Source organism: Apostichopus japonicus, chromosome 7 (genome assembly GCF_037975245.1).
Source record: "Apostichopus japonicus isolate 1M-3 chromosome 7, ASM3797524v1, whole genome shotgun sequence".
In the NCBI taxonomy this organism is placed as follows: Eukaryota; Metazoa; Echinodermata; class Holothuroidea; order Aspidochirotida; family Stichopodidae; genus Apostichopus; species Apostichopus japonicus.
In genome coordinates this window covers 17,020,699-17,046,226 of record NC_092567.1, presented here as the reverse complement: position 1 = coordinate 17,046,226, position 25,528 = coordinate 17,020,699, and the positions used below count along the sequence as shown (strand labels likewise).

Genomic DNA, 25,528 nt, shown 5'->3' with positions numbered 1-25,528 from the left:
GGGTTTATTTTTATTCTTCACATTGAGCACCAGTTTTCGAGATGTGTAATTGCTTTTTTTGAGATTTAGTTCCGTTATATGAATATTTTTACTGGTGCTCCAGATGGCTATATCGTCAGCGTACTGACTATAGTTGCAGTTTGAGAGAGGGGGGATGTTTAGGTCATTTACAAACAGGGTGCAGAGGAGGGGACTGAGAACAGCGCCCTGAGGGGTGCCTGCACGAAGTGGAATATGGTTTGAATGATGGTTTTTGTAGTAAATTTTTGTGTTGCGATCATTAAGGAAAGAGGAAAGAAGTCTGGTGTAATTGGAGGGAAGATTATAGTTTAGTAGCTTAATTCTTATGCCGTTGTGCCAGGTTTTGTCAAACGCTTTTTCGGCATCAAGAAAGAGGGCAGTGGTATAATGTTTTTTAATGAAGCCGATTCGGATATCTTCGGAAAGACGAAAAGTTTGATTTAAGGTAGATTTGTGTGTGCGGAAACCTGATTGAGATGGGGAGAAATGATCATTTAGTTTTAAGCGAGTTCTAGTGCGGTTATCTATTATTCTTTCAAAAATTTTGCCTAGGGCTGGGAGGAGGCTAATTGGGCGGTAGTTTTGGATTTTGGTGCGATCTTTATTTGGTTTAGGTATTAGGATCATTTTTGCGTATTTCCACGGGGTTGGGAAATAACCCAGTCTGAGTAAATCGTTAAAAAGAGGGATAATATGAGAGTTGATGAAAATTGGTGGGGATTTTTTAAGCATTAGGTAATTAATATTGTCAAGACCAGGGGAGGAGGTATTTTTCATTTTTTGTGGCGCTATACCAGTCGTTTAAGTCTATTTTTTTTAGTAGGGGGATGTCATCGTTGAGATATCCTAAGGGGTTAGGGGTAAAGCTGATTGCATTACTGCTAATTGTTTGGTCTATTTCTTGTTTGAAACTGTTATCGTAAGGGGGGCCATCAAAGATATTAAAAATATTTTTAAAGTGTGATTCAATTAGCTTAATTTGATCTTGTGTATTTGTGATCAGGTTACCTGCACCATCTCTAATGCCTTGGTCTGAATTACCAGTGTTTGGGGTTAAAATGGGATTTATGATATTTTTTAAGTTTTTCCAAAAGTGTTTCGGGTTTTTGTCATTAATGATCGATTCGCATTTGTTTTGGACTCGTTTTTGGTCGTCCGCCAAAATTTGTCTATTTATTTGTTTTTTTAAGTTGGTTAATTTGGGTTTTAAGAGTTGGATCTCGAGAGATCATATAGGTTCTGCGAAGGCGGCGTCTGAGTTTAATTAGTGTGAGAATATTCCTATTAAGTTTTCGATTTTTGTTTTGTTTTGTTTTTAACGGACAGTGTTTTTTGAAGGTATTGAAGATATGTTGGGCAATGCTGTCACAGTAGTTGTCAATATAATTTAGCTCGTTGTTGTGGTTTTTGTAAATGGGGATAGTGTTATATGTTACTAGTTCCTATTTAAATGTTGTCCAGTCTGTTTTATTGTAGTTATATGTTGAATCATTATTTTGAATGCGATTTAGGTTTAAGTCTAGCTCAAAGAGGAGTGGAAGATGGTCACTAATTAGGTTATCTTCTAGTATTTGAGTCGAATGAGTTTTAGTTGCGAGGTGGTTTGAGGTTATGGCGTAGTCCAGTAGTTCAGTATTATATTGTTTATCGGGTTTATCCTAGTTTTGGTATTTTGGTTTATTATTGTTAAGTTGTGTTTATCACACATTTCTAAGAGGGATATGCCCTTTTCAGTTATTTTGGAGCTGCCAAAAATGATGTGGTGGGCGTTTAGATCTCCTAGTAGAATTGTATTTTTGTTAGAGCATTTTTTTATTATATCAGTTGATATGGGCTCTTTTGGGGGACTATAATAGCTAATAATGTGGAGAGGCTTATTGTCTCTTTCGAGTACGATTTCAATTATTTGATTATTTGTTTGAGTTGGGTTAGAGAGGAGAGTGGCATTGAGATTATTTTTTACAGCTATAAGTACTCCTCCTCTAGAGCGGGAGATATCGTTTCTAAAAATTTGGTAACCTGGGATGTTCAGGTGGGATTTTGAGTTTAGTTTAGTTTCATTTAGCGAAATGACATCCGGGGAGTGGTTGGTAATTAAACTTAGTAGGAGACTCAGTTTTGGAAGGATACTGTTTATGTTTAGGTGGAGGAACTTAATCGAAGGAGGGAGGTTGTTTGTCATTTTGGTGATTGAGGAGGGCTAAATATTGAAGGTTGATGGAGACGTTCCATAATTAAAGTTTTCGGGATATTTAAGTTGAGGTGTTTTAATGCTAGAACGGTGGAATAGCTGGCAAGGTCTTCAGGTTTAATACTGATGTTGGCTTTTTGAAAGGTATATTGAACTAATTCAATTACAAATGTTGTGATATTAAGTTTTTCTTCGGTTGCGATTTTGTTTGTAATTTCGATTTTAGGGGCAGCTTTGGTAACATTTGCGTAGGTTCTCTGTACTTGTTGTTTGTTAATTGCTTCTGTTTTGGCTTCTTTGAATTTGGGGCAGCCTTTGTATAGGGCGGCATGAGTCCCTGAACAGTTTGCGCATTTCGTATTTTCTTTTTGTTCTGGGCAGTCTTTGACCCGGTGGTTTTCGCCACATCTAAGGCATCTGGTTTGATTTTTGCAGGTGTGATGAGTGTGCCCAAAGAGCTGGCATTTGAAGCATTGGGTGATTTGGGGGGGGGGGTTCTTATTTTCCTCAGTTTTGTGTTTGGAGTATCCTAGGTAAAGGCCATGTTTGATGAGTGTTTGTTGTTGTTCTTTATCTTCGAAAGTTATTTTTACCTTCCAGGTATAGGGTTATTTGTGGCTCGGCTGATTAATCTTTTTGTTTGGGTTGGTGAGTATTCTTGTTCTTTTAGTTCCTCTTCGATATCTTTAATTTGGATTTCACGGTTTATGCCGCAGGCAACTACTGAGAAGTTTCTTTGTCTTGTTTTTTGGGGGGATTCTTGGTTTGGGGTTGCCTAATTTAGTTTTTTGTGTCCATGGTTGAAGGAGAATATTTGCCGATTTAGGGTCATGGGGGGTAATTAGTATGTCGTTACTGCGGAGACGGTTTATGTTTGATATCATGGCGTTTGGTTTCTCTTCATTGATTAGTTTAGCTAGGGTTATTGGGTTATTTGATATTTCTGGGAGGATACCTGAGACGATGATTGATTGGATGGATTTTTGGGGGGCTGTCTTGGAGTTTGGGGATGGGTTTACCTCAACGGAATTAGGTCGTTGTCTTTTCCTACTGTTTTGAACGGGGATCCAGTCATTTATATCGAAGTCAAAGAGGTTAAGGTTGTCATCAAGGGGGTCAGTTAAAGGTGGGTTAGGGGTTGCCATAATGGCAAAACAGCCCTTCCCTATTGGATCTAAATGGCTTCTTGAACAATGAAAAATCGAGCAAAACTTCACTTACCAGAGAAAATTTGTCTCCAGCCTAAGACGGCGGACGGAAAAAATAAAAAACTCCTTATGATGAGGCACTTATGGATTGAGATTGGCTTCGTAGCACAGTAATGGTAGCAAAGGACGCGTATTGGAGAAAGTGGGCCCCAAATTCGGGCCCAACCTGGGAACCTATTGCATTTAGCTCGATAGCGATACCTTCGCGATATGTGGTCATAGTCGTCAGCACCCAGGCAGTGTGAATGTTTCCCTCGTGAGATATATTTTGTGTACTGACAGTAACGTAAGGATTACATTCTCTAGAATGGGATGGAATGGGATACTGCGTCAAAAACAGAACTAGCGATACTCAAATATAGATGCTGATCCAACGGTGAATTGCAACGGATTCCCCGAGTTCGAAACCAGCCAGTTGGCTCCATAGCTCAACTGGTAAGGCATCGCTATATCAAACCAAAAGTCCGTGGTTCGAATCCCGGTGGAGTCACAAGCTTTTCCCAACTTCCAGAGTTACGATAATATTCCATGTTCGTTATATATATTATATATATATTATTTATATTTATATATATGAAAGATCCATGGTTGGAGGCATCGGCATTATGATCCATCCATCCATCCATTCATCCATCCATCCATCCATCCATCCATCCATCCATCCATCCATCCATCCATCCATCCATCCATCCATCCATCCATCCATCCATCCATCCATCCATCCATCCATCCATCCATCCATCCATCCATCCATCCATCCATCCATCCATCCATCCATCCATCCATCCATCCATCCATCCATCCATCCATCCATCCATCCATCCATCCATCCATCCATCCATCCATCCATCCATCCATCCATCCATCCATCCATCCATCCATCCATCCATCCATCCATCCATCCATCCATCCATCCATCCATCCATCCATCCATCCATCCATCCATCCATCCATCCATCCATCCATCCATCCATCCATCCATCCATCCATCCATCCATCCATGTATTATCTTTGACCATTGGTGTTCAGAAGTTCGAGGTCAAAGATCATCTAGGGGTCAATTTCGGTCATTTTTTTCAAACGGTAAAGCTACTTCTTCGCCTACAAAAAAAGATTGGATGACCATGGAATTTGGTCAGCATTATTATTGACCAATGGTACATATAGGGTGTTCAGAAATATGGAGTACAAGAACCCAATCGTTTTTGGTGCCGTTTCAAGATCATTCGAGGTCAATTTCTTTGAAGCCAGTTGAATTCACTGAAATTAGCAATTTTTCACCATCTCTGATACATTTCAGCTCAAACCAGTTATAAGCTGTTTGAGCTGTTGTGATCACCTACCGTCACTCTATGTATACTACATGTATCGATCTGTCAACAATTATTCAAATTGCTGTCATTTGCACACACTTTGTTGGATTTCAACAAAGGTTGGTCACAATAGCCAGTGGGGTGGAGGGCCACCAGATGGGCCTTGAAATTTGAGATCAAAGGTCACCTGTGGGCCATGAGGACCCTATTTGTGCACATTTTGTGAAAACACATTGAATGTATCTCCTACAGATTACATGGTACAATGTTAACTTTGTCACAGTAGTACTGGTATAGGGGAACCTTCGAGGTGTTCAGAAATTTTTGATCCAAGGTCCTACATGGGCCATATGGCCCATTTGATGAAAACATGCTAAATGTATCTCCTCCCACAAAGTATTTGCTACAGCATTGAAAGTTTGTTACAATAGTACTATTGTAGGTATTTTCGGGGTGTTCAGGAATTTTGTGTCCAAGGTCCCACATGGGCCCATTTGATCAATCTCAATCTCAAAGTGGTATGTAGGCTAATCTAGTGGGGAAAGTCGGAAGAATTTCAAAGTTGGTGTGTAGGATTCCCATACCGAGTAGATGAACACTATTTATTTTCTAGGAGGTCAAAGATCATTTGAGGTCAACAGAGGTCAAACACTGAAAACATGTAATCAGGTTAATTCAGTGGGGATAGTTGTATGAACTTTAATGTTGGTATGTGGCATGCACATAAGGAGGAGATGATGCTATGTATTTTCTAAGTGGTCAAATGTCATTTGAGGTCAGTAGAGGTCAAACACTGAAAACCTTGTAATCAGGCTAAATAAGTAAGGGAAAGTGGGGTGTATTTCAATGCTGGTATGTAGGATGCCCATATGGAATTGATGAAAGGTAATTGTGCAAATGAGGCTAATTCAATGGGGCAAAGTTTAAGGAACGTTAGCTTTTGGTCTGTTTGTGCCCATATTGAATAGATTTCTAAGAGGTCACAATCATTTCAATTCAAAATTGGTCAAACATGGAAATATGTGTAGTAAGCTAACTTAGTAGACAAACTCATATAAATCTCATAATTGTGTGTTGTTTCCAATAGTATCAACGTTTCAAGTCAAAATTGGACTCAACTATCAAAAGTTGTTTGAATGACACATAGAGGCTCCCCATAACGTGTAACTATCATGGTACAGGATTTTAAATACAGTAGGTACTCAAAACAGTAGTTGGAACCTGTAACCTAATTTTACATGACTCTGATTTAAGTCAAATTGATGTTAATGACGCATGCATGGCTCCATCAAAATCCCCTGTGTTTCATTTTATTGGGGATGTCCAAATTTTGCAGGCAAGGAGTCACAAAACCTTTTGGTACTATGTTTTATTATTGTCGTTTGACAAATGGGAACACCTCCCCAAGCAATCAGCAAACCGGAGACATAGATGATTCTCAGGAGGAAGTACCCAAAGTTGAATGCTGGGAAGTAGAATATGCTTTAAGCCAAATGAAACGGGGCAAGGCCCCTGGACAGGACAACATAATGATGGACACACTAAAAGAAGCAGGGAATGCAGTTGATAAGGAACTGACAAAGCTCTTCACAGCTTGTCTTCACCAAGGGAAGGTGCCTCAAAAGTGGAAAGATGCCAACATGATAATATTGCACAAAAAAGGAGACAAAAGGGACTTGAAGAACTACCGGCCCATTAGCCTTCTATCCAATATATACAAGCTTTTTACAAAGATTCTGACAAACAGATTGGAAAGACTTCTAGACGACAACCAACCAAGGGAGCAGGCGGGATTCGGAAGAAATTTCTCAACAATAGATCACATTCACACCCTCAACCAACTGAAGGAAAAATGTCAGGAGTTCAATATACCTGTATGTATCGCTTTCGTAGACTATGAGAAAGCTTTCGATTCCGTTGAAACCTGGGCAGTTCTCGAGGCACTGAAAGAGCAAGACATCAACCCTAACTACATCAAAGTAATCAAAGACATCTATACTGGCAGCACAACTACTGTTAAATTACACAAAGAAAGCAACAAAATACCAATAAGGAAAGGAGTGAGGCAGGGAGATACCATATCTCCAAAGCTCTTTACAGCATGCTTAGAACACATCTTCAAAGACATCAATCGGGAAGATAAAGGTATCAATGTGAATGGGGAGAAGTTCAACCACCTCCGTTTTGCTGATGATATAGTCATCATAGCTAACAACGAAATGGAGAGCATGCTACAGGACTTGGACATAAAGCAGGAAAAGAGGACTGAAAATGAATATGAAGAAGAGCAAAGTAATGGCAGACCAATCAGTTAAACACTTTAAACACAAGAAGAAGAAGAAGAAGAAGAAGAAGAAGAAGAAGAAGAAGAAGAAGAAGAAGAAGAAGAAGAAGAAGAAGAAGAAGAAGAAGAAGAAGAAGAAGAAGAAGAAGAAGAAGAAGAAGAAGAAGAAGAAGGAAGAAGGAAGAAGGAAGAAGGAAGAAGGAAGAAGGAAGAAGGAAGAAGGAAGAAGGAAGAAGGAAGAAGGAAGAAGGAAGAAGGAAGAAGGAAGAAGGAAGAAGGAAGAAGGAAGAAGGAAGAAGGAAGAAGGAAGAAGGAAGAAGGAAGAAGGAAGAAGGAAGAAGGAAGAAGGAAGAAGGAAGAAGGAAGAAGGAAGAAGGAAGAAGGAAGAAGGAAGAAGGAAGAAGGAAGAAGGAAGAAGGAAGAAGGAAGAAGGAAGAAGGAAGAAGGAAGAAGGAAGAAGGAAGAAGGAAGAAGGAAGAAGGAAGAAGGAAGAAGGAAGAAGGAAGAAGGAAGAAGGAAGAAGGAAGAAGGAAGAAGGAAGAAGGAAGAAGGAAGAAGGAAGAAGGAAGAAGGAAGAAGGAAGAAGGAAGAAGGAAGAAGGAAGAAGGAAGAAGGAAGAAGGAAGAAGGAAGAAGGAAGAAGGAAGAAGGAAGAAGGAAGAAGGAAGAAGGAAGAAGGAAGAAGGAAGAAGGAAGAAGGAAGAAGGAAGAAGGAAGAAGGAAGAAGGAAGAAGGAAGAAGGAAGAAGGAAGAAGGAAGAAGGAAGAAGGAAGAAGGAAGAAGGAAGAAGGAAGAAGGAAGAAGGAAGAAGGAAGAAGGAAGAAGGAAGAAGGAAGAAGGAAGAAGGAAGAAGGAAGAAGGAAGAAGGAAGAAGGAAGAAGGAAGAAGGAAGAAGGAAGAAGGAAGAAGGAAGAAGGAAGAAGGAAGAAGGAAGAAGGAAGAAGGAAGAAGGAAGAAGGAAGAAGGAAGAAGGAAGAAGGAAGAAGGAAGAAGGAAGAAGGAAGAAGGAAGAAGGAAGAAGGAAGAAGGAAGAAGGAAGAAGGAAGAAGGAAGAAGGAAGAAGGAAGAAGGAAGAAGGAAGAAGGAAGAAGGAAGAAGGAAGAAGGAAGAAGGAAGAAGGAAGAAGGAAGAAGGAAGAAGGAAGAAGGAAGAAGGAAGAAGGAAGAAGGAAGAAGGAAGAAGGAAGAAGGAAGAAGGAAGAAGGAAGAAGGAAGAAGGAAGAAGGAAGAAGGAAGAAGGAAGAAGGAAGAAGGAAGAAGGAAGAAGGAAGAAGGAAGAAGGAAGAAGGAAGAAGGAAGAAGGAAGAAGGAAGAAGGAAGAAGGAAGAAGGAAGAAGAAGACGTTTTTTTTGAGAATCAGTTGTCTTTGTTGAGCCAGGGAATGGTTGATAAGTGAAGTACTGTTACAATAGCATTGAATAGAAAGCCATGTGTGAATGAAGGAAAGAACCCGAAGTCAGGGGACAAAGGAGACAAAGAGCCAGTGAGGGAGAGATTTCTATTGAATGGGATTTAAGTTCTTAAGTACTAAGGAATGAGAATATAGATTGGTTTCGTTTATTCGGGAAGTGTGTGGTTACGACTTAGTATTTCAGGAAAAGATCTTTGATTAACGGGTCCTTTTCGAGGTTGTTTTGTATAGGTTAATGTTAAATTCTTCAAGAAGTTTAAAAATAGGACTTGTGTTCCCGCATGAAGAACATGCGAGGTTTCGATATAAGAAGGGAATTTTTAGTGCAAAAGCGATAGGCTGTTGTATGGATTCTGTTTAAAACTTGTTTGTTGATATTAGAGATGGTAAGCCGGGAGATGCTCCCGTAGCTGAGGATTGGCTTTATTTTGGTTTTATAGATACGGCAATGCTTGCTGTATATGTAACTAAGGACGCGTTCTGATATAAAATGGAGGGTTAGTCACAGAGTGAAGGATCGTGGGATGGCGCTATAGTAGAACTTTCTTCGAGTGTCATCCACTGACTGACTGACCGACTTACAACCACTACTTGTTTTAAACTGTTTTATTCAATTCAAAATTCTAGATACTTTCACTGCCTTTGGTAATACCAAACCAGAATAGGTGAAAGGAGCTCAATCTAAACAATCGTGTGATAGTTTTCAAAGTACCGATTCGTAGCTTGTCGTGCTCTTTTTTTCGGACCAAAATAGAAGTCAAAACTTTTCATTCGCAACTAATACATTCACGTCTATATTTTGTCTGGCAGTTTGCAGTCACTTAAGTGTGATGATTTGAAATGAAAATTGCATCAAGAGTTAATCCAAGATGTCACCATCATACGCGATCAGACTAAGGAGAAGTTCAATCATCCTTTAAACTTGCTTTCTGTGATGTATTTTGTGCGCAATTGAACGACTGCAGGCCTATGGCTTACTGCATACTATATGAATTTGGGCTACGTACCCACCATACGATACCTGCAACGAATTGCTTAGATGCCGTAATCACCTGCAATCCTCCCGAGTTTTGCACCATCGGTAGTTTATTTAGTAAGCTTTAACATGCAATCATCCAGAGGAAAGATGATAACTGCACCCTGCTGCTTCTTTTGTGGACTTTTCCAGACGGTTAACCTTTTCGACGGATGCCCATCACTTGATCACCACTAATTTTTGTCACCACTAATAATTGACCTGATTCGATTAGGAATTGCCCTCGCATTTATCGCACCGACCCTATAGTCGTGTAAGTGTCTCCGACGAAATTGGGACCAGCTCGCCGCAGTGACTCATATTGCAGTTAAAAGAAGTTGCGTTTGAAAGATCAGGTTTGTTAGATTTTCCTTTTCCAAATTGTTAGTGGCAATCGTTTTAATAGCCCATACATAGCACAAATATCCTTATATCTATATGCACGGTTAACAACTTCGTGTGGGTGTGTGTGTCCCCCTTGCCCGTTAGCACGATATCTAACAAACCGAGGTCATTGACCAATGCTTCATATGGGGTGTTCAGGAATTTGAGGTCAAATTTCATCTAGGGACCATTCCTGGCACTTTTGTTCGAAAAGTCAAACTGCTTATTCTCCTACAGAATACATCGGATGATAATGAAAGCCAGTCAGTATCATCATTGACCGATGGTACATATGGGGTGTTCAAGAATTTGAGGTCAAAGGTCACCTAGGGGTCATTCCCGGCCATTCTGTTTGAACGGTCAAATTGCTTCTACTCCTACAGAATGTATTGGATAATCATGGAAGTTGGTCAGTATTACCATTGACCATAGTACATATGGGGTGGTCAGAAATTTGAGGTCAAAGGTCATCTCGGGGTGAATTAAGGCCTTTCTGTCTGAACGGTCAAACTGCTTCTTCTCTTGCAGAATATATCGGATGATCATGAAGGTTGGTCCGTATAATCATTGACCTATGGTACATATGGGTGTTCAGGAATTTGAGGTCAAAAGTCATCAACAGGTCAATTTTGGCTATTTTATTTGAACGGTCGATCTGCTTCTCCTCCTACAGAGTATATCGTTTGATCATAGAGGTTGGTCAGTAGTATCATTGACCATTGGTACATATGGGTAGTTCAGAAATTTGAGGTCAAACGTCATCTTGGGGTCATTTTTGGCCATATCATTCGAATGATCAAGCGGCTTCTTCCCCAACAGAACATCAGATGATCATGGACGTTGGTCAGTACTGTTATTGACCAATGGTACATATGGGGTGTTCAGGAATTTGAGGTCAAATGTCATCTATGGGTCATTGTTGGCTCTTTTGTTCGAACGGTCAAGCTGCCTCTCTTCCTACAGAGTAGATTGGAGGATCATGAAAGTTGGTCAGTATGGTCCTTGACCAATGCTACATATAGGGTGCTCAGGAATGTGGGGTCGAATGTCATTGCCCTGCCATTTTGTTTGAAGGATCAAACCGCTTCTTTTCCTACATAACCGATTGAATGATCATGATTTTGGGTCAGTATTATCAATGACCAATGACCACTGGTCTACGTGGCTGGCGAAGGTAGCCATTTTGAAGGTCATGTAGGGGTCTTTTCAACCTGAAATTATCGTTTTGCTTTTGATCAGTTTGGCTGCTTCAAAGGTAATCTAGGGGTCATTTTTGCCATTTTGTTCAATCGGTCATGCTGTTGCTACTCCTACAAGATGTTGATCAGTAATGTTACAATTACTGACTTTCTCTGGATCTGGATTCAATAACAGAATGTTTGATGTCATTATGTAGCTCAAGGATTGAACTTTTGATACCTACAAGAGGAGTGATTTTGTTATTGCATATTTATGCAATATTTCAGGCCCTAATTTGCATCAATGTGAAGTATAGCGTTTCTCATGGATATTAAGTCATATACTTATTCACCAAGGCAGAGTTGATATTTCATTCATATATCGACATGGACACTTTACCATCTGAATATTCTGGGATGAAAAGTTGGGCATTACCTGTATAAATATGACATTTAGGTGAGATCCTAGCATAGGGTGTCCCATACGTTTCAAAGTTGTTTTTGTCTCGCCGGAACTTTGTTCAAGGAGAGACAAAGTGGTCAGTTTGTCATGTGTGTGTCTGTCCGCGATATCTCGTGAACCGAGAATACCTCCATGCTGACATTTTGTGAGCAGGTGCAGATCAAGTCGTTTCGGGACCATTTGATTTTCACCTTGAAATACGATACTTAAGTTGGCTAATTTTTATAATAATTAAAAATCGGTTTGAAAGCTCGTGTACATGATATCTCATGAACCCTAGATGCTGTGGTCATGCAGTTCAGCCTATGTGACAATGGGCAAGTGTACACGAACTGATAAGATTTTTGGCACAGTATATGCTAATTAAGTAGTCTAATTTGAATACTTCATGCGATTTCTGAAAATTTGTTGGAATTTTACGAAAGTTGGTGGATGTGCTTGGCATTCGACCCCGAAAATTTCTAATTTTGAAGGTCAACTTGAGGTCATTAGAGGTCATTTGAGGTCAAATTACAAGTATATCTTCTAAATTCATGAGATAAACAGATTAATGTAACCCTGAGTACCGTACTTTAGGAATTTTTATGTATGCTCCAATCGGGATTGCCAACTGCATGTAGGCTAATCAATCGCAAATTCAACCAATTCAATGCATAACTCACTAAGAAAGTAATTATCACATATATCACTTTAGGAAGTTTTATGTTTGTTGCAATCGGGATTCAAGCTTAGGCTGGGAACCTTGTGCTGCCAGATATATAGCGTCAAAACTAAGTGCAGTGACGATATTTGAATAACCTGATTATAAACGTCACAGTCAGTAACTGTGTGTGTCAAAGGAGAACTGAGTGGTATTGGTGTAAGGGTAATGATTGTTAGGGTTAGGGTTATATGGTGGCCAAACATCTCCAGAGGTTCCGGAAGTGAATGCCCACAGGGGCACCTGGCTCATCTGAGGCTGTTTGACAGTTGTTGATGACCTTGTGTGTTCCAAGCTACCAGTCTTTGGAGAAAGTGGCTAAAAGACTGGTCACACTCGAGTCCATCGGATGGGGACTATAAATGACGGTCCAAAGAGTAGGATGGGATTGTGTACACACCTGTCTCATTATCCTCCGATCACTCAGTCGAAAAGAGAAGGCGAACTTTCGCAGGTGTCCATCCACACTCTAAAAATGTTTGTGTAAAAACTTTGTAAGCAGTTGGTTAGGCCTCATCTGGAGTATGCTGTGCAGGCTTGGAACCCATATTTTGCTAAGGATAAGGAAGTACTCGAAAAGGTCCAGAGGAGGGCTACTAGGATGATTAGTTCCTTAAAGGGTGTTCCTTATTATAGGCGGTTACAACTGTTGAATCTCACCACACTGGAGTTTAGGAGGTTACGTGGGGACTTGATTCAGGTTTTCAAGGTTGTGTATGGTTTTGACAATTTATCCTTTACCGACTTTTTCATGTTGCTAACAGTAGTTGTACCAGAGGTCATTGTCTTAAACTCCAAAAGTCACATAGTAGGATAAATATTCGGCATAACTTTTTTTCTAATAGAGTTGTGAATGAGTGGAACGGTTTGCCTGAGAAAGTTGTACTTGCAAGTAGTGTCATAGGGTTTAAGAATGCTTTGGACAAGCACTTTAAGCATTGTAATCGGGTCTGAGTGTTTGTGTTTCAGTTTTTGGTCTCTCTATAGGGTCCTTGATGGGGACTTAAGTGTCCCTCCTGATCCTTTTTTCTACTAGACTAAACCAAACTAACTACACAACTTGTGTAACATAGTACATTTATATCGAAATGTGTACAAAAGTACACAACGGTTGTGTAGATGTTTTCAGGTTAAATGTGGATCATTCCTGCATTGAGTTAAAATACCTGAACAGGGTTATAATACACATTCATATAGAAAACTGTCGTAATTTAAACTGAAAACATCTACACAACTGTTGTGTAATTTCTACACATTTTGTGATAAGTGCACTAGTTACACAGGGTGTGTAGGTTTTACACAATATGTTTAAGAGTGCACGATCACACTCCGGTCAGGTTTCATAGATGAGCCGTTTGTGGTTTCCTTAAATCGTAGCGATCGAATCAAATCAAGTCCAGCAACATGTTATACCCCTTATACCTGATCCTGAAAACACACAACATAGAAAATCGTATCACGTGCATTGGATTTGTAGATATTTTGGTGAGCAAAATAATTGAGTATTTCAACGTGTTTTCTCAAAGTTTATTGATGTGGTGATTCTGAATTGTTCATTCTGAATTCCCGCCACCAGTGAATGTGTTTGATCAAACGTTTAACGTTATTCCCGCCACCAACACTTTATTGTTTGTCCGGTACCGTAGCTGTTGCCTGCATGTTTACATCAGGACATTTTCTCCGCAGACTCCACAGAAATCATAGGCATGCTTGTAATTTGACTGTCGCGTGCAATAGGTCCGATCTGGAAGAGAAATTCAAGAGGTTTGCTCATGGTCAGAAAAGTCGCAAAATAAGGTTTTATCCGATTGTAATGCCTTCGCAATGTAGGCTTACAAGTATTCGGGTAGGGGGCAACATATGAAGATGCTGACCCAGTACCAAAATGTTGTAAAAGATTAACCTCGCCCCACCAATGTTCTAATTTTGGATTTCTTTTGCCGCCGCTGCCCATACATACAGATATGTATATATACGGTATATAGATATATGCCCATATATATACGGTATATATATATATATATATATATATATATATATATATATATATATATATACGGTATATATATATATATACCGTATATATATATATACCGTATATATATATATATATATATATATATATACCGTATATATATGGGCATATATCTATATACCGGATATATACATATATAGATATATGCCCATATATATACGGTATATATATATATATATATATATATACGGTATATATATATATATACCGTATATATATATATATACCGTATATATATGGGCATATATCTATATATGTATATATACATATATAGATATATGCCCATATATATACGGTATATATATACGGTATATATATATATATATATATATATATATACGGTATATATATATATATACCGTATATATATATATATATATATATACCGTATATATATATATATATATATATATACACGGTATATATATATATATATATATATATATATATATATACGGTATATATATATATACCGTATATATATATATATATATATATATATATACCGTATATATATACCGTATATATATGCCCATATATCTATATACCGTATATATACATATATAGATATATGCCCATATATATACGGTATATATATATATATATATATATATATATATATATATATATACGGTATATATATATATATATACGGTATATATATGCCCATATATATACGGTATATATATATATATATACCGTATATATATATATACGGTATATATATATGCTATATATATATATATACCGTATATATATATACATATATAGATATATGCCCATATATATACGGTATATATATATATATATATATATATATATATATATATATATATATATATATGTATATTTCGACCAGAATAGATTTTTTCGCACAGAATAGAATTTTGTTGTTAGAGAATATACATATTTACCGTACACACAATAAAAATATATTTTTGCACAGAATATAATTTTTCCTGTAAAATATATATTTTTTCTGTCTCAGAATTTATATATTTTGTTAGAGAAAAATATTTTTCTGTCAGAGAATATATATGTTTTTTAACAAGATATATATATATATATCTATATATATATATATATATATATATATATATATATATATACTGAAAGAAAATATAAATTTTTCCTCTTAGAGAATATATATTTATATTATAAATATTTTGTGTCAGAGAATATATTTTTTGAAGAATATATATAAATATGTCTAAAATGTATTTTTGAAGTAAACCATGTATGTATTTTGCAAGTAAAGCATATATATTGTTGTACATAATATATTCCGCTTTCTCGCGCCATACCAGTCCTGCTTTAATTCCACTAACAGCCTCTGCAGAGCTTAACCACAAATTTAAACAAAAACACTGCAGAGACTGGGAGACAAATTAAAGGAGCTTTGGCAAAAGGTGAAGGCTAAGATTTTTTTTAAACAATGGGTATTAATTGTAATTAATTAACTTTTGACCAAAAATTATTAGGCATCATCTTATTCATACACAATCCAACAATCATCAGTTCAACTTTGAATATGATCCATCAAAATCTTGAGGAGATTGAGATATTTGAAAATATTACAAAGAATGACCCCCGATGACCCCCTAAATGACATTTGACCTCAATTTTCCGAACACCCCTCGTAACTCTCATCCCGAGAAACATTGTGACCAAGTTTCATTATAACTGGCCATACACTGTACGAACAGGAGCAATTTGAAAATATAGGGCCGCGGCCCGGGCCACAAAAGACCCCTAGTTGATCTTTGATCTCAAATTCATGAACACCCTGAAGGTAAAACTTCCATAGTACTATCGTGACAAACCCTCAACATTGTACCATGGAATCTGTAGGAGAAGAAGCATTTTGCGTATTTCCACAAAATGGCCCATTACGGTCCACAGGTGACCATTGACCCCAAATTTCGGACCATCTCTGATGGCCCTATACCCAATGGTCCTTGTGGTCAAGTTTCATGAAATTCCATTAAATACTGTGTGAGTGGGAGCGGTTTTACCAATTGTTGACGGACAGAGTGATAGACGCCGCACTGTAACAATAGCTCACACCAGCATGCTGGTATGAGCTAAAAATGTTGTTGTCGGTGTAAGGGGTAGGGTGAGGCGCACGTCCAGGCGCGGCGGAACGGAAAAATTATTGGGGGGGGGGGCTAATGTGTGGAGACTATCTAAGCGAAGCGCCACCATCGGTTGGCGCGGAGCGTACAAGAAAATTTTGGTTTTTTTCAAACCCCCAGATGGCCGGAAACGGCACTTCCCGAGTGTTTTATGCTGCGAATACCTAGCCCTAAAATATGGGTCTCAAGCCTGCAATTTCTCAGATTGCACGTAAAAGTCTGTAAAAACATTGTAATTTGTATATTCGATGGTTTTTTAAGAGAGTATATTACTCGTAGTGTACTCGCAAAGATGTTTTTGAGTGTAGTAAGGGCAGTGGCGGAGCTAGAGTATTGGTCAGGGAGGGCAAGAATGGTCTGTAGGGGCGCTTTCGACACTATCTAAGCGGAGCGCCACCACAGGTTGGCGCGGAGCGTACAGAAATTTTTGAGTAAAGATACTCCCTAGATTGCAGGAAATGACCCTTTCCGGGGCCTTGCTAATTTGCAGATAAACGGAGAATAAATAGGTGTCGTCGCCATTTTGTCGGAAAATTACACCAACAGAATATGACAAATGTCAATAGGTATATGAGAGCGCAATAAAATAGTCAAAAATCGCGAATAAGTAAAAAGTAGTGAAAAGCTGAAAAGGGCGCCAGCAGTCCATTTGAGTCCGTCAAGGGGGGGGGGGGAGGCATCCGCCCCCTGACTGTATATATGGACGCTCCGCCACTAAGTAAGGGGATGTTGGAGAACTGGCTGAAATGAGGCAAGTCATTGGCCTAAGACGAAGTTGTGTTACGCTTACCGGTACTCACACTCACTGCTTCCACTTTTCACGGGGCGTGAAGACGCGGTTGGGGTGACAATGTGGTCTATAGCCAGGGGACGGGCCGAGGGCCCCCCAGCAATTACTAAAATTATTACACCTATAGAGTATACGTGTGCATCGGACAGATCGACAAGTATGCATTGAAAAATGGGCAGATGCACGTTTCGGAGCCTTGGTAAATATTGGGGGGCTTATCATGCATTTGCCCCCTCAACTTTTTATTGGGGGGCTCAGCCCCCCCCCCCCCAAGCCCCCCCCCCGGTTCCGCCGCCACTGCGCACGTCCCCTCTGTAATCTTCGATCTGTCACTGGCTACCCTGTGTATATAATAGGGATCAGCGCTGTAATTATGACTGTTCCTCTTTCTCTTCCCGAGGTCTTGGCGTTTATCTTCTACTTCATCCTTTTCTCCTTTTTCTCTCTTTCTTCTTTTTCTTTTCCCTTCCTTCCTCTCCTCCTTTTCTTTTTATCCCTCTTTTCCCCTTTTTTCTTCTCTTTTTTTCTCTCCTCTTTTCCTTACCCGGGGGCCCACGCCCCAACGCCCCCTGGATACGCGCCTGCTTATGCCCTACCAACGACCTATACTATTCAAAAATCCCTGTACCTACAGTGTGCAGATCTCGCTAAATTCCACGCAGTTAATTAATGAATGTATGTAGGTAGGCCTGATCGAACGTCGAATTTTATTTTTATCTTGGATTATTCATTTCTTGCATACCATCATGCATGTAAGCGGTCTTATATGTCTAAACACTTGTAGGAATGCTGACGTTTTTTGTTGATGTCACATTTACCCCAAAATCCGCCTCTCGCAAATCGAAACTCCGAACTGGATTCGTTTCATAACCCGGGGGCGTAACGCCTATGGGCTCGGACGGGGCAAACCCAGGGGCCCCGACCAAAGGGGGCCCCGCTGCACTGACGTACAGAACTTAGAAGAGGGGTACCCTTTTTTTCTTTTTTTGAAACGGCACGTTTTCGTTGGAAAAGAAACTATAAACGAGACAATGGACACATTTTTCTGTGCGTGAATATGTTCGTCATAAATCATATGCCCCTGCAACTGCAAATCTCGTATCCTTTCTTCCGCACGACTGACCCAAGAGCCGGAGGTGCACACTGGAACTTGATAGGCTACGCTGGTACATATTATAGCGAAATAGCGCCTCTAATTTCAATGAATTCGCTCTCGGTCAGGGTTGCCACATGATATTGGCCGATAACTGGCCAAATGACACAAATTTGGCATATTTGGAACCCCTGTGGCTGATGCTTTCCTCAGCTATCGGCCAAATCGCCGATGTCTGAGATTTGTGTGTGGATTTGTATGTTTCCGTATCAGACAGTAAATCGAATTTGGCATATTTTCCACCGTTTTGATGATATTTTGCCCAAATGTCCCCAAATTTGGCCAGTTCTACCTACGTTCAACCATTTCTCAAGATCGGCTGGATTCGCTGGCTATCCTATCCATCGAGAACGAGGAGGCATGGTCACTTGATATAGATGGACTAATCGATATGTTTGCTGACAAGAAGGCCAGGCTCAGTAAATTCAAGCTCTAGCCTTTCCAAGTTCTCGGGAACTTGGATACCATTTGTCCATAGGAGTTACGTCACGGGTGAAAATATACATGTTTATGTTAATTGGACTTTGGTCATTTGGTCTTATTGTCCTTTCAATCTCTTAATGTATTCTAACTTTGCAACACATTTTTTCATGTTCCCAGTATGACAGACAAGGCAGACCCAAATTGTGTCTATGAACGCAGATTTCCCCCAAAATCTCAGTCGATAAAATCACCACGAAATGTTCCATATACGGCTTAGATTGCACCACAGAGCTTGTAGCACCCCAGAGCTTCCAGGGCCCTAAGGCGGGCCCTTGACCCACGCCGTTGGGACTTCGCGCTCGTGATGTGCGCTGCGCGCACATCGGTTGATTCTCCGCAGCAGCCAGGGGGCCCTTCCTTCCCTGGACCCTGGGGCCCCCAGACTCATCGTTACGCCGCTGTCATAAACGAACTTGCTTGGCGGGTTTAGTAAACTAAAGGGTTGCAGGAGGATCTAAAATACATACATACACACACATACTATACATTGAGTGTATTGCCTACGTACTTCAATGCACACTACGTGTTGCTAGCAGAACACAGACTCTATACATCCAACCATAGAGCAACTGATCAAACATTTATGGATGCCATGCTTTGAAGTTTTCCAAAACAACCAGCTCCCACGACAATGATAAGTATGTAGATCACTTTTTAAGCAATGTCGATGTCATAATGACAATGGCTACTTTTGACGATTCATGAAAATGAAATACATTACACACAATTATTGAGAAAAAACTGAGGCAAGTGGTCTGAGGGACGCCGAACATTTACGCAGGTTTGCAAAGAAGAAATTACTGTGGTATGAATGCACATTTTGCATTAGCCACTCTTAAGAACAAACATACTGTGAGATGAAAAGTCTTTTCAGTATCAGAGATGCTAGCTTTCCCCAAAATTCATAGAATGTCTCTCTATTATTATTATGGATGAAACCAGGGTTAGGAACCAATAGGAGAAAGACACGAGAAGAAAAAAAAACACGGAAGATGAGATGAGAAAGATCAGTTTTGTAAATTCTTCTTATTTTAAGTCACTCTGCTTAGATTTCACCACACACAATTGGTTCATTGCATGATTAATTCAACCAACAGAAGTGAAGATATTCACCATCAGTATCTATAATCTCAATTTAAGTAACAAATTAAATTAAACAAATCAGTTTGGAAAACAAAAAAGCAAACCAGGTTCCAAAATTTTGAGATCATTAAAAAAGGAAGCCCAGAGACTGGATACAAATGAAACACATTCCAAGAATCCAGTTGAAATGTTATTACATTCCATTCCTACATTCCTTGAGATATCAATAATTGAAATTGCCACAGTATTGTACGCTAGGTAAACTTGAAGCAAACAGGTGTGATGTCATAGAAGTACTCTGCTAGAAGAAGAAAAAAATGTATGGATTTCTTTACTTTACGGTTTTGACAAAGGATTACATAGGGTCCTAACTTTACATAAGTCGATGTCAAGCTAACGATGTTATAATCACTGCAGGGTATTCGTACTGGGATACATCCCAATTTTGAAGCAGAAAACGTAATTTAAAAAACAAAAAACAGAACTTTCGTTAGTGTGCTACTAAGACATGACACTTATTGCTTGACATTCACTTCTGCTGCAAGACATTCCAACTTCCCAAACGATGAAAACTGGTTATAAATTGGATGCCAATTTAACCAGGATTCTTAAAATATCTCCCGCTTTCATATCTGTCAAAAGTTAAATTTCCTCTCGACTGTCCTTCTCAGGGATTACTACTATTAATATCAGTTATTTTAATCAAGTTTATTTTCATGAAGAATGTATTTTGATAATCTAATCTGCAAATAAGAAAGCCAAAGTTGACAATTATATAAACACTTTTAAGCCCCCCCCCCCAACGCCCCACCCAACATTCACGGACTCACTCAAAACAGTTAAAAGGTGAAAGGAGGGAACAGATGGAAATTGCAAGTACCAATAAAGAAGAACAAGAAGCAGATTAAAAACCCATGCGGAATCAATTGAAAAGAATTATAGAAACGATGAATACAATGTTAAAGATGAACCCCTAGCTCAAACAAAAATACCTTTCCAGGACAAAAGTGATTAATGTATTGAATGGAATGAAAAGGGTATACCCCGTACCCAAAATGATCTGATGTAACTTTTTGTTTGAATATAATATTTCTGAAATCATCAAATCTTCTGTAACATTTTCGAACTTTATAACACAAATGTTAAAAAAGCAAATTAAATGTATAATATTATTAGTCATGATCTGCGTATTTAATGCTAAGTATGCTGAATTAAAAAAAAATATATATTCTTCTTTCATATTGGTTGTTGTCAGAATATGATCAAAGAACTCACCAAAGTCTACCGATTAACATATATAACCAAATGAATTCATCGGGAGACAAAATCAAAGAATGAAAAAAGAAAAGTCGATGCGTTTAAGCTGCCCGATGATTGTACGAGCTTTATAACGTCATTCTTTCCGAGGGGGAACGGTTAAATCCTCTGTAATTTTTTTTTCAATTTGTTTAAACGTAATCAAAATACATACGCCTGTGCAATTCAAATTTTTCAACATCACTGTCAGCAGCAAATGTGGTCATTTCAAGACGTCGTACGGACTCCAGAGCGTCGACAAGGTCGGCCCCAATAGCACTTACTAATATCTCATCCTTTTTCAGGGCTTGAAATGGGGCCTCCATGTCAGCGGGAAGGAGGGCAGTGTCCGGGGGAACGTGTTCAGCAATATGAGATGGCTTGTTAGTCGGTACTGGAGGTGGAAGAGGTAACTTACGTTCGATGCCATCTATTCCAGCTGCGATTGTAGCAGCTAGACTTATGTAAGGGTTTCCAGCACTTGATCCCATTCGATTCTCCATGTAGATCCCATGAGCCCCGACTGGCTTCAAACGAACCGCACATGTACGGTTATCTACTCCCCACGTGGCGTTAAATGGTGCGAATGTATCTGGTTTCACCCTATCTCTACAATTTACAGTTGGACTCTGTAGAAAGGATAATGCTGGAGCATGTTCTAGAAGACCAGCTATCCAATGTTCTCCAATCTCTGAGAGTCCATAGGGGCGAGAAGGATCACCTGTTTTAGGCGTCTTACCATCGAGTGACCACAATGAGTGATTGAAGTGCCCCGACGACCCTTCTTCTTCAGGATATGGCTTCGACATAAAACTGGCGACAAATCCGTTTTGCATCGCCATTTCTTTTACACCAGTGCGGAAAGTGGCGGCGTTATCTGCGGCCTTGATTCCAAATGTCGGGCATATGACCAACTCAAACTGACCTTTGGCGTATTCAGTTTCGACGCATTCGATATCGACTCCGGCTTGTGAGAGATTTTCAGCGACCTTGTCAAAAAATGCTTGGTGCTTTGCGAGACGAATAGTGGCGTAGCAATCTACGCCATCGATGATTGGTTTCCTATTTTCTTCATCCACTACCCAAAACTCGTATTCAAATGATGAGAAGATACTCAAATCTCTGTCCTTGAGCTTCTCTAACTGAGCCCGCGCGACGTTTCTTGGATCGATTAACGCTTTCTCGTCGTCACTGATGTCCGATACTGAGACGAACACTCTCGCTGTATTTGGAGTCCATGGTAATACTTCGAACGTGGACAGATCGGGTAGAAATACCAGATCAGAGCAATGGTATTTCTTAGCGATAGAGCTTTCAAAGGGTATGTCTGATCTTGCTGTCCACGAAAAACAGAAACCTGGAAACAGGACTCCAGATGTGGCGGTGCTCTTAAAGTGGTGAGCAGGAATGGTTTTAGATCTAGCGACCGCGTTGGTATCAAGAAACTCAAAGCGAATGTTTTTAATGCTATCTTCTTGAATCCTCTTCTCCACAGCCGTGAGTAGCTCCATGCTTTGCCCTGTAGACGTCATAATTTTTGGTCACAAGTTTCTGCAAATTGGATTAAAAAAGACTTTTGTTGAAAATAACGTTCATAAAGGAACTATATCAGAATGACTTAGGATATATATAACAAAAAATCGACAATAAATAGAAGTTACTACGTATAAAAATGATAGAACGATTGCTTCAAGATTTATCAAGTGACATGATAAGTAAGTATATCATAGATACTATGAAGAATATATTTCCGTGAAATGCTGCTTATCCCTTGCCCTTTTTACTCGTACTTTCGCAAGTAGCCATGGCAACATAGTATTCTTTCTTTTTAATGGACCGTCATGGGCGCCTTTTGAGTTAAATCTGTGCACCAGTTAAAGTGCCACCCTAACATGTATCCATATCATCACATATCAGTAATGAAAAACACTTTCGGACGGGTTTCTCATTTTTCCTCTCTCAGCTGTTGTAAAACTTCATTTGCCGGGTATTGTATTGGTATTGGTTAGTTTTGGTAATTATTGGCCAAAAAACGTTTTATTGTCCAACCCCAGCCATTACAACAGTTTCGGTCCCAAGTGGGTCTTACGTGGAGGTAAATATAAGCGTGGGCTCACCATGGAGCGCCAATTTGGGCCAGTGTTGCATATGTATTAAATATGTGTGGGTAAAGATACGTGGGCTAACTTGAGCAACGCCAATGTGGGTTGGATGTGGTCTACAAATCGCGTGTTCATTCTGGGATGAATGATTTTACATAGGAAATTAATGAGCATCAATCTGCGTTATAACTGGGTTGATATGCGGGTTGGAAATATGTGGGAGATGTTCAAGTTGGATGTCTGATTGGGTTCCACGTAGATTATATGAGTTTCGCTTGCGCAAATGAGTGTGGGTAAACCATGGATGCCCAATTGTGTTCTATGTGCTGAGTTAATATACATATCGGTCACAAGTGGGTTTTCATGAACGTTACAAAGACCATATAAGGATTTTTTATTACAAATTGCGTTATCTGTTTCTCTTTTTATTGTCTAAGCCTTGGCAGTAGCAAACACCAGGGAGAAGAGAGTATTGGCGACTATACATTTAACGGTATAGGCTCTACCCCAGAGGCGCAAAGACCTTCATTAGTTGCGAGGGAAATATTTATTATAAGTCGTCCATGGGAGTGGTCTAAGGGGAGTGCCCCCCACGTCCCTTTAAGAAATATTTTCAAAAAAGGTTGGAGGTTGCCATATCTTGTCACTTTTTAAACAATTTTGAAGAATTTTCAACATATATGTTGTACCTTGTGTACAAGATATCAGTTTATGTATTGTACTTCATGAATTATTTGTAAGATGTTGCCTGCCATTGCTGGTGGTGGTGGGCAGAGAGGTTGGCTTACCCCGAAATTTTATTGGGCCCAAAGTCCCCCAAAGTAGAAAGAAGGGAGGGGGGGGGGTGACGGATACTATCCCGATGCACCCGTCTGGCTACGCCACTGTGATAACCTGCTAGAATTAACTTTTCTTCGATAACAAAGTTCACGCCGATAAATATTTTTGCCCTATAAATTAGCTGCATGATATACACTTGAATAAGATTGTCAAGTGGACTTAGGAGACAACGGGTTTTCAAGTAGTAGGCCAACTGGACCTCCTCCCCTGTCGGCCTTGCTTAACGAAAGCATATGAGGCTCGATAAGCTATACGAGTCTTAATTACCATGTCAGGTTTGGTTACTTTATATACAATTATTATCATAAAATCCATTATATTAATACCTTAGGCTAATGTTAGAAATTATGTATGTTAATTAAGGTTAATAACGTATCAATCAGATTCCTAGGATATACTGCTACTTAAATTAACAATTTTGAGCCAATTCAATTGCAAGGATATTCCTCTTCAACTTGAGCATGAACTTACCACCCGTTTATACTGTTATTGACTGGAACGTAACGCTCGCTAACACAAATAATACCGGTAAAGTAACTCCCCTCTAGGTCATGACGGCGTTTGTTATCGTCCGCTAAAACACTGTCCTGATAATTTTACCAGGAATGCCATTCAACTTGTCAATATTCTCACTAAAGTAGGATAATTCCCTTCTCATTGGAAAACAAAAGGCTACTGCTATACTCCTCACAAATCAAGCTATCAGCCGAATAGTCTATACTTCAAGTTTTGGGAACGATCTTTGAAAAAAAAAATCCCCACTCGTCGTATCAGACTTTTACTCGAAAATGAAAATGAATTGTTCATGCTGGTTTCAGGTTCAATATATTAGTATATTATATTAGTCAGAAGACAAAACGTTGAAACATTTGTCATTACATGTGGATATTCTATGAGAACCTTTCGATAAACACAGTTGAACTTGTAATATGATCATCATTCACATACCTCAAGTGACAAGGTCATATCATTCAAAGTAACCTAACATTGTACATAAAGGGTAACTGCCGTGTGATTGATAACGGTGGAGAAAGCCACATGTAGGCCTATACGTGCACGTAGCATGCGGCAAATTCGTGTATGTTACTCACATGCACTGACAACATGCGTGCATGGGACCAACTCTTCACAGTAGGCGACCTATAGCTATAACATTCTTTTTCGTATTTTGGAGTATTCAGCGCTTCCGAACTATAGTTGTACCTTTTCCTACAAATATTGTCGTAGGCTATACTTCCAAACAATAATTTTAGATATATTATACTCAAATCAGATAGCCTATACATGCTGACATTTAGCGTAAGTTGCGTAACTGCTGGCGGCCCACGTGTGTTTTAAAGCCTTCGTGCACTCAATAGCGCCAAGAAGTTCTGTTCTTAAATGTGTCTACCATGATTACATGTTGGTGGAAGTTGCGAATTGGGAGAAGTAATCATGGCGGAATC

The 25,528-nt window shown here is 39.3% G+C and overlaps 1 protein-coding gene across 1 annotated transcript; it reads right to left on the bottom strand.

Moving 5' to 3' along the window:
• Positions 1 to 19,769: 19,769 nt before the first annotated feature.
• Positions 19,770 to 24,970, bottom strand: LOC139969516 (lengsin-like). The gene is made up of 2 exons (XM_071974565.1): positions 24,555 to 24,970; positions 19,770 to 22,692 (listed from the first exon to the last, which is right to left on the bottom strand). The coding sequence occupies exon 2, from the start codon at positions 22,671 to 22,673 to the stop codon at positions 21,294 to 21,296; it is 1,380 nt and encodes a 459-aa protein (XP_071830666.1). The 5' UTR covers positions 22,674 to 22,692; positions 24,555 to 24,970; the 3' UTR covers positions 19,770 to 21,293.
• Between the last annotated feature and the right edge of the window lie 558 nt (positions 24,971 to 25,528).

Bases quoted from the DNA above. Each gene is read 5' to 3' on its own strand.
- LOC139969516 (XM_071974565.1), bottom strand. From the start codon at position 22,673: ATGACGTCTACAGGGCAAAGCATGGAGCTACTCACGGCTGTGGAGAAG.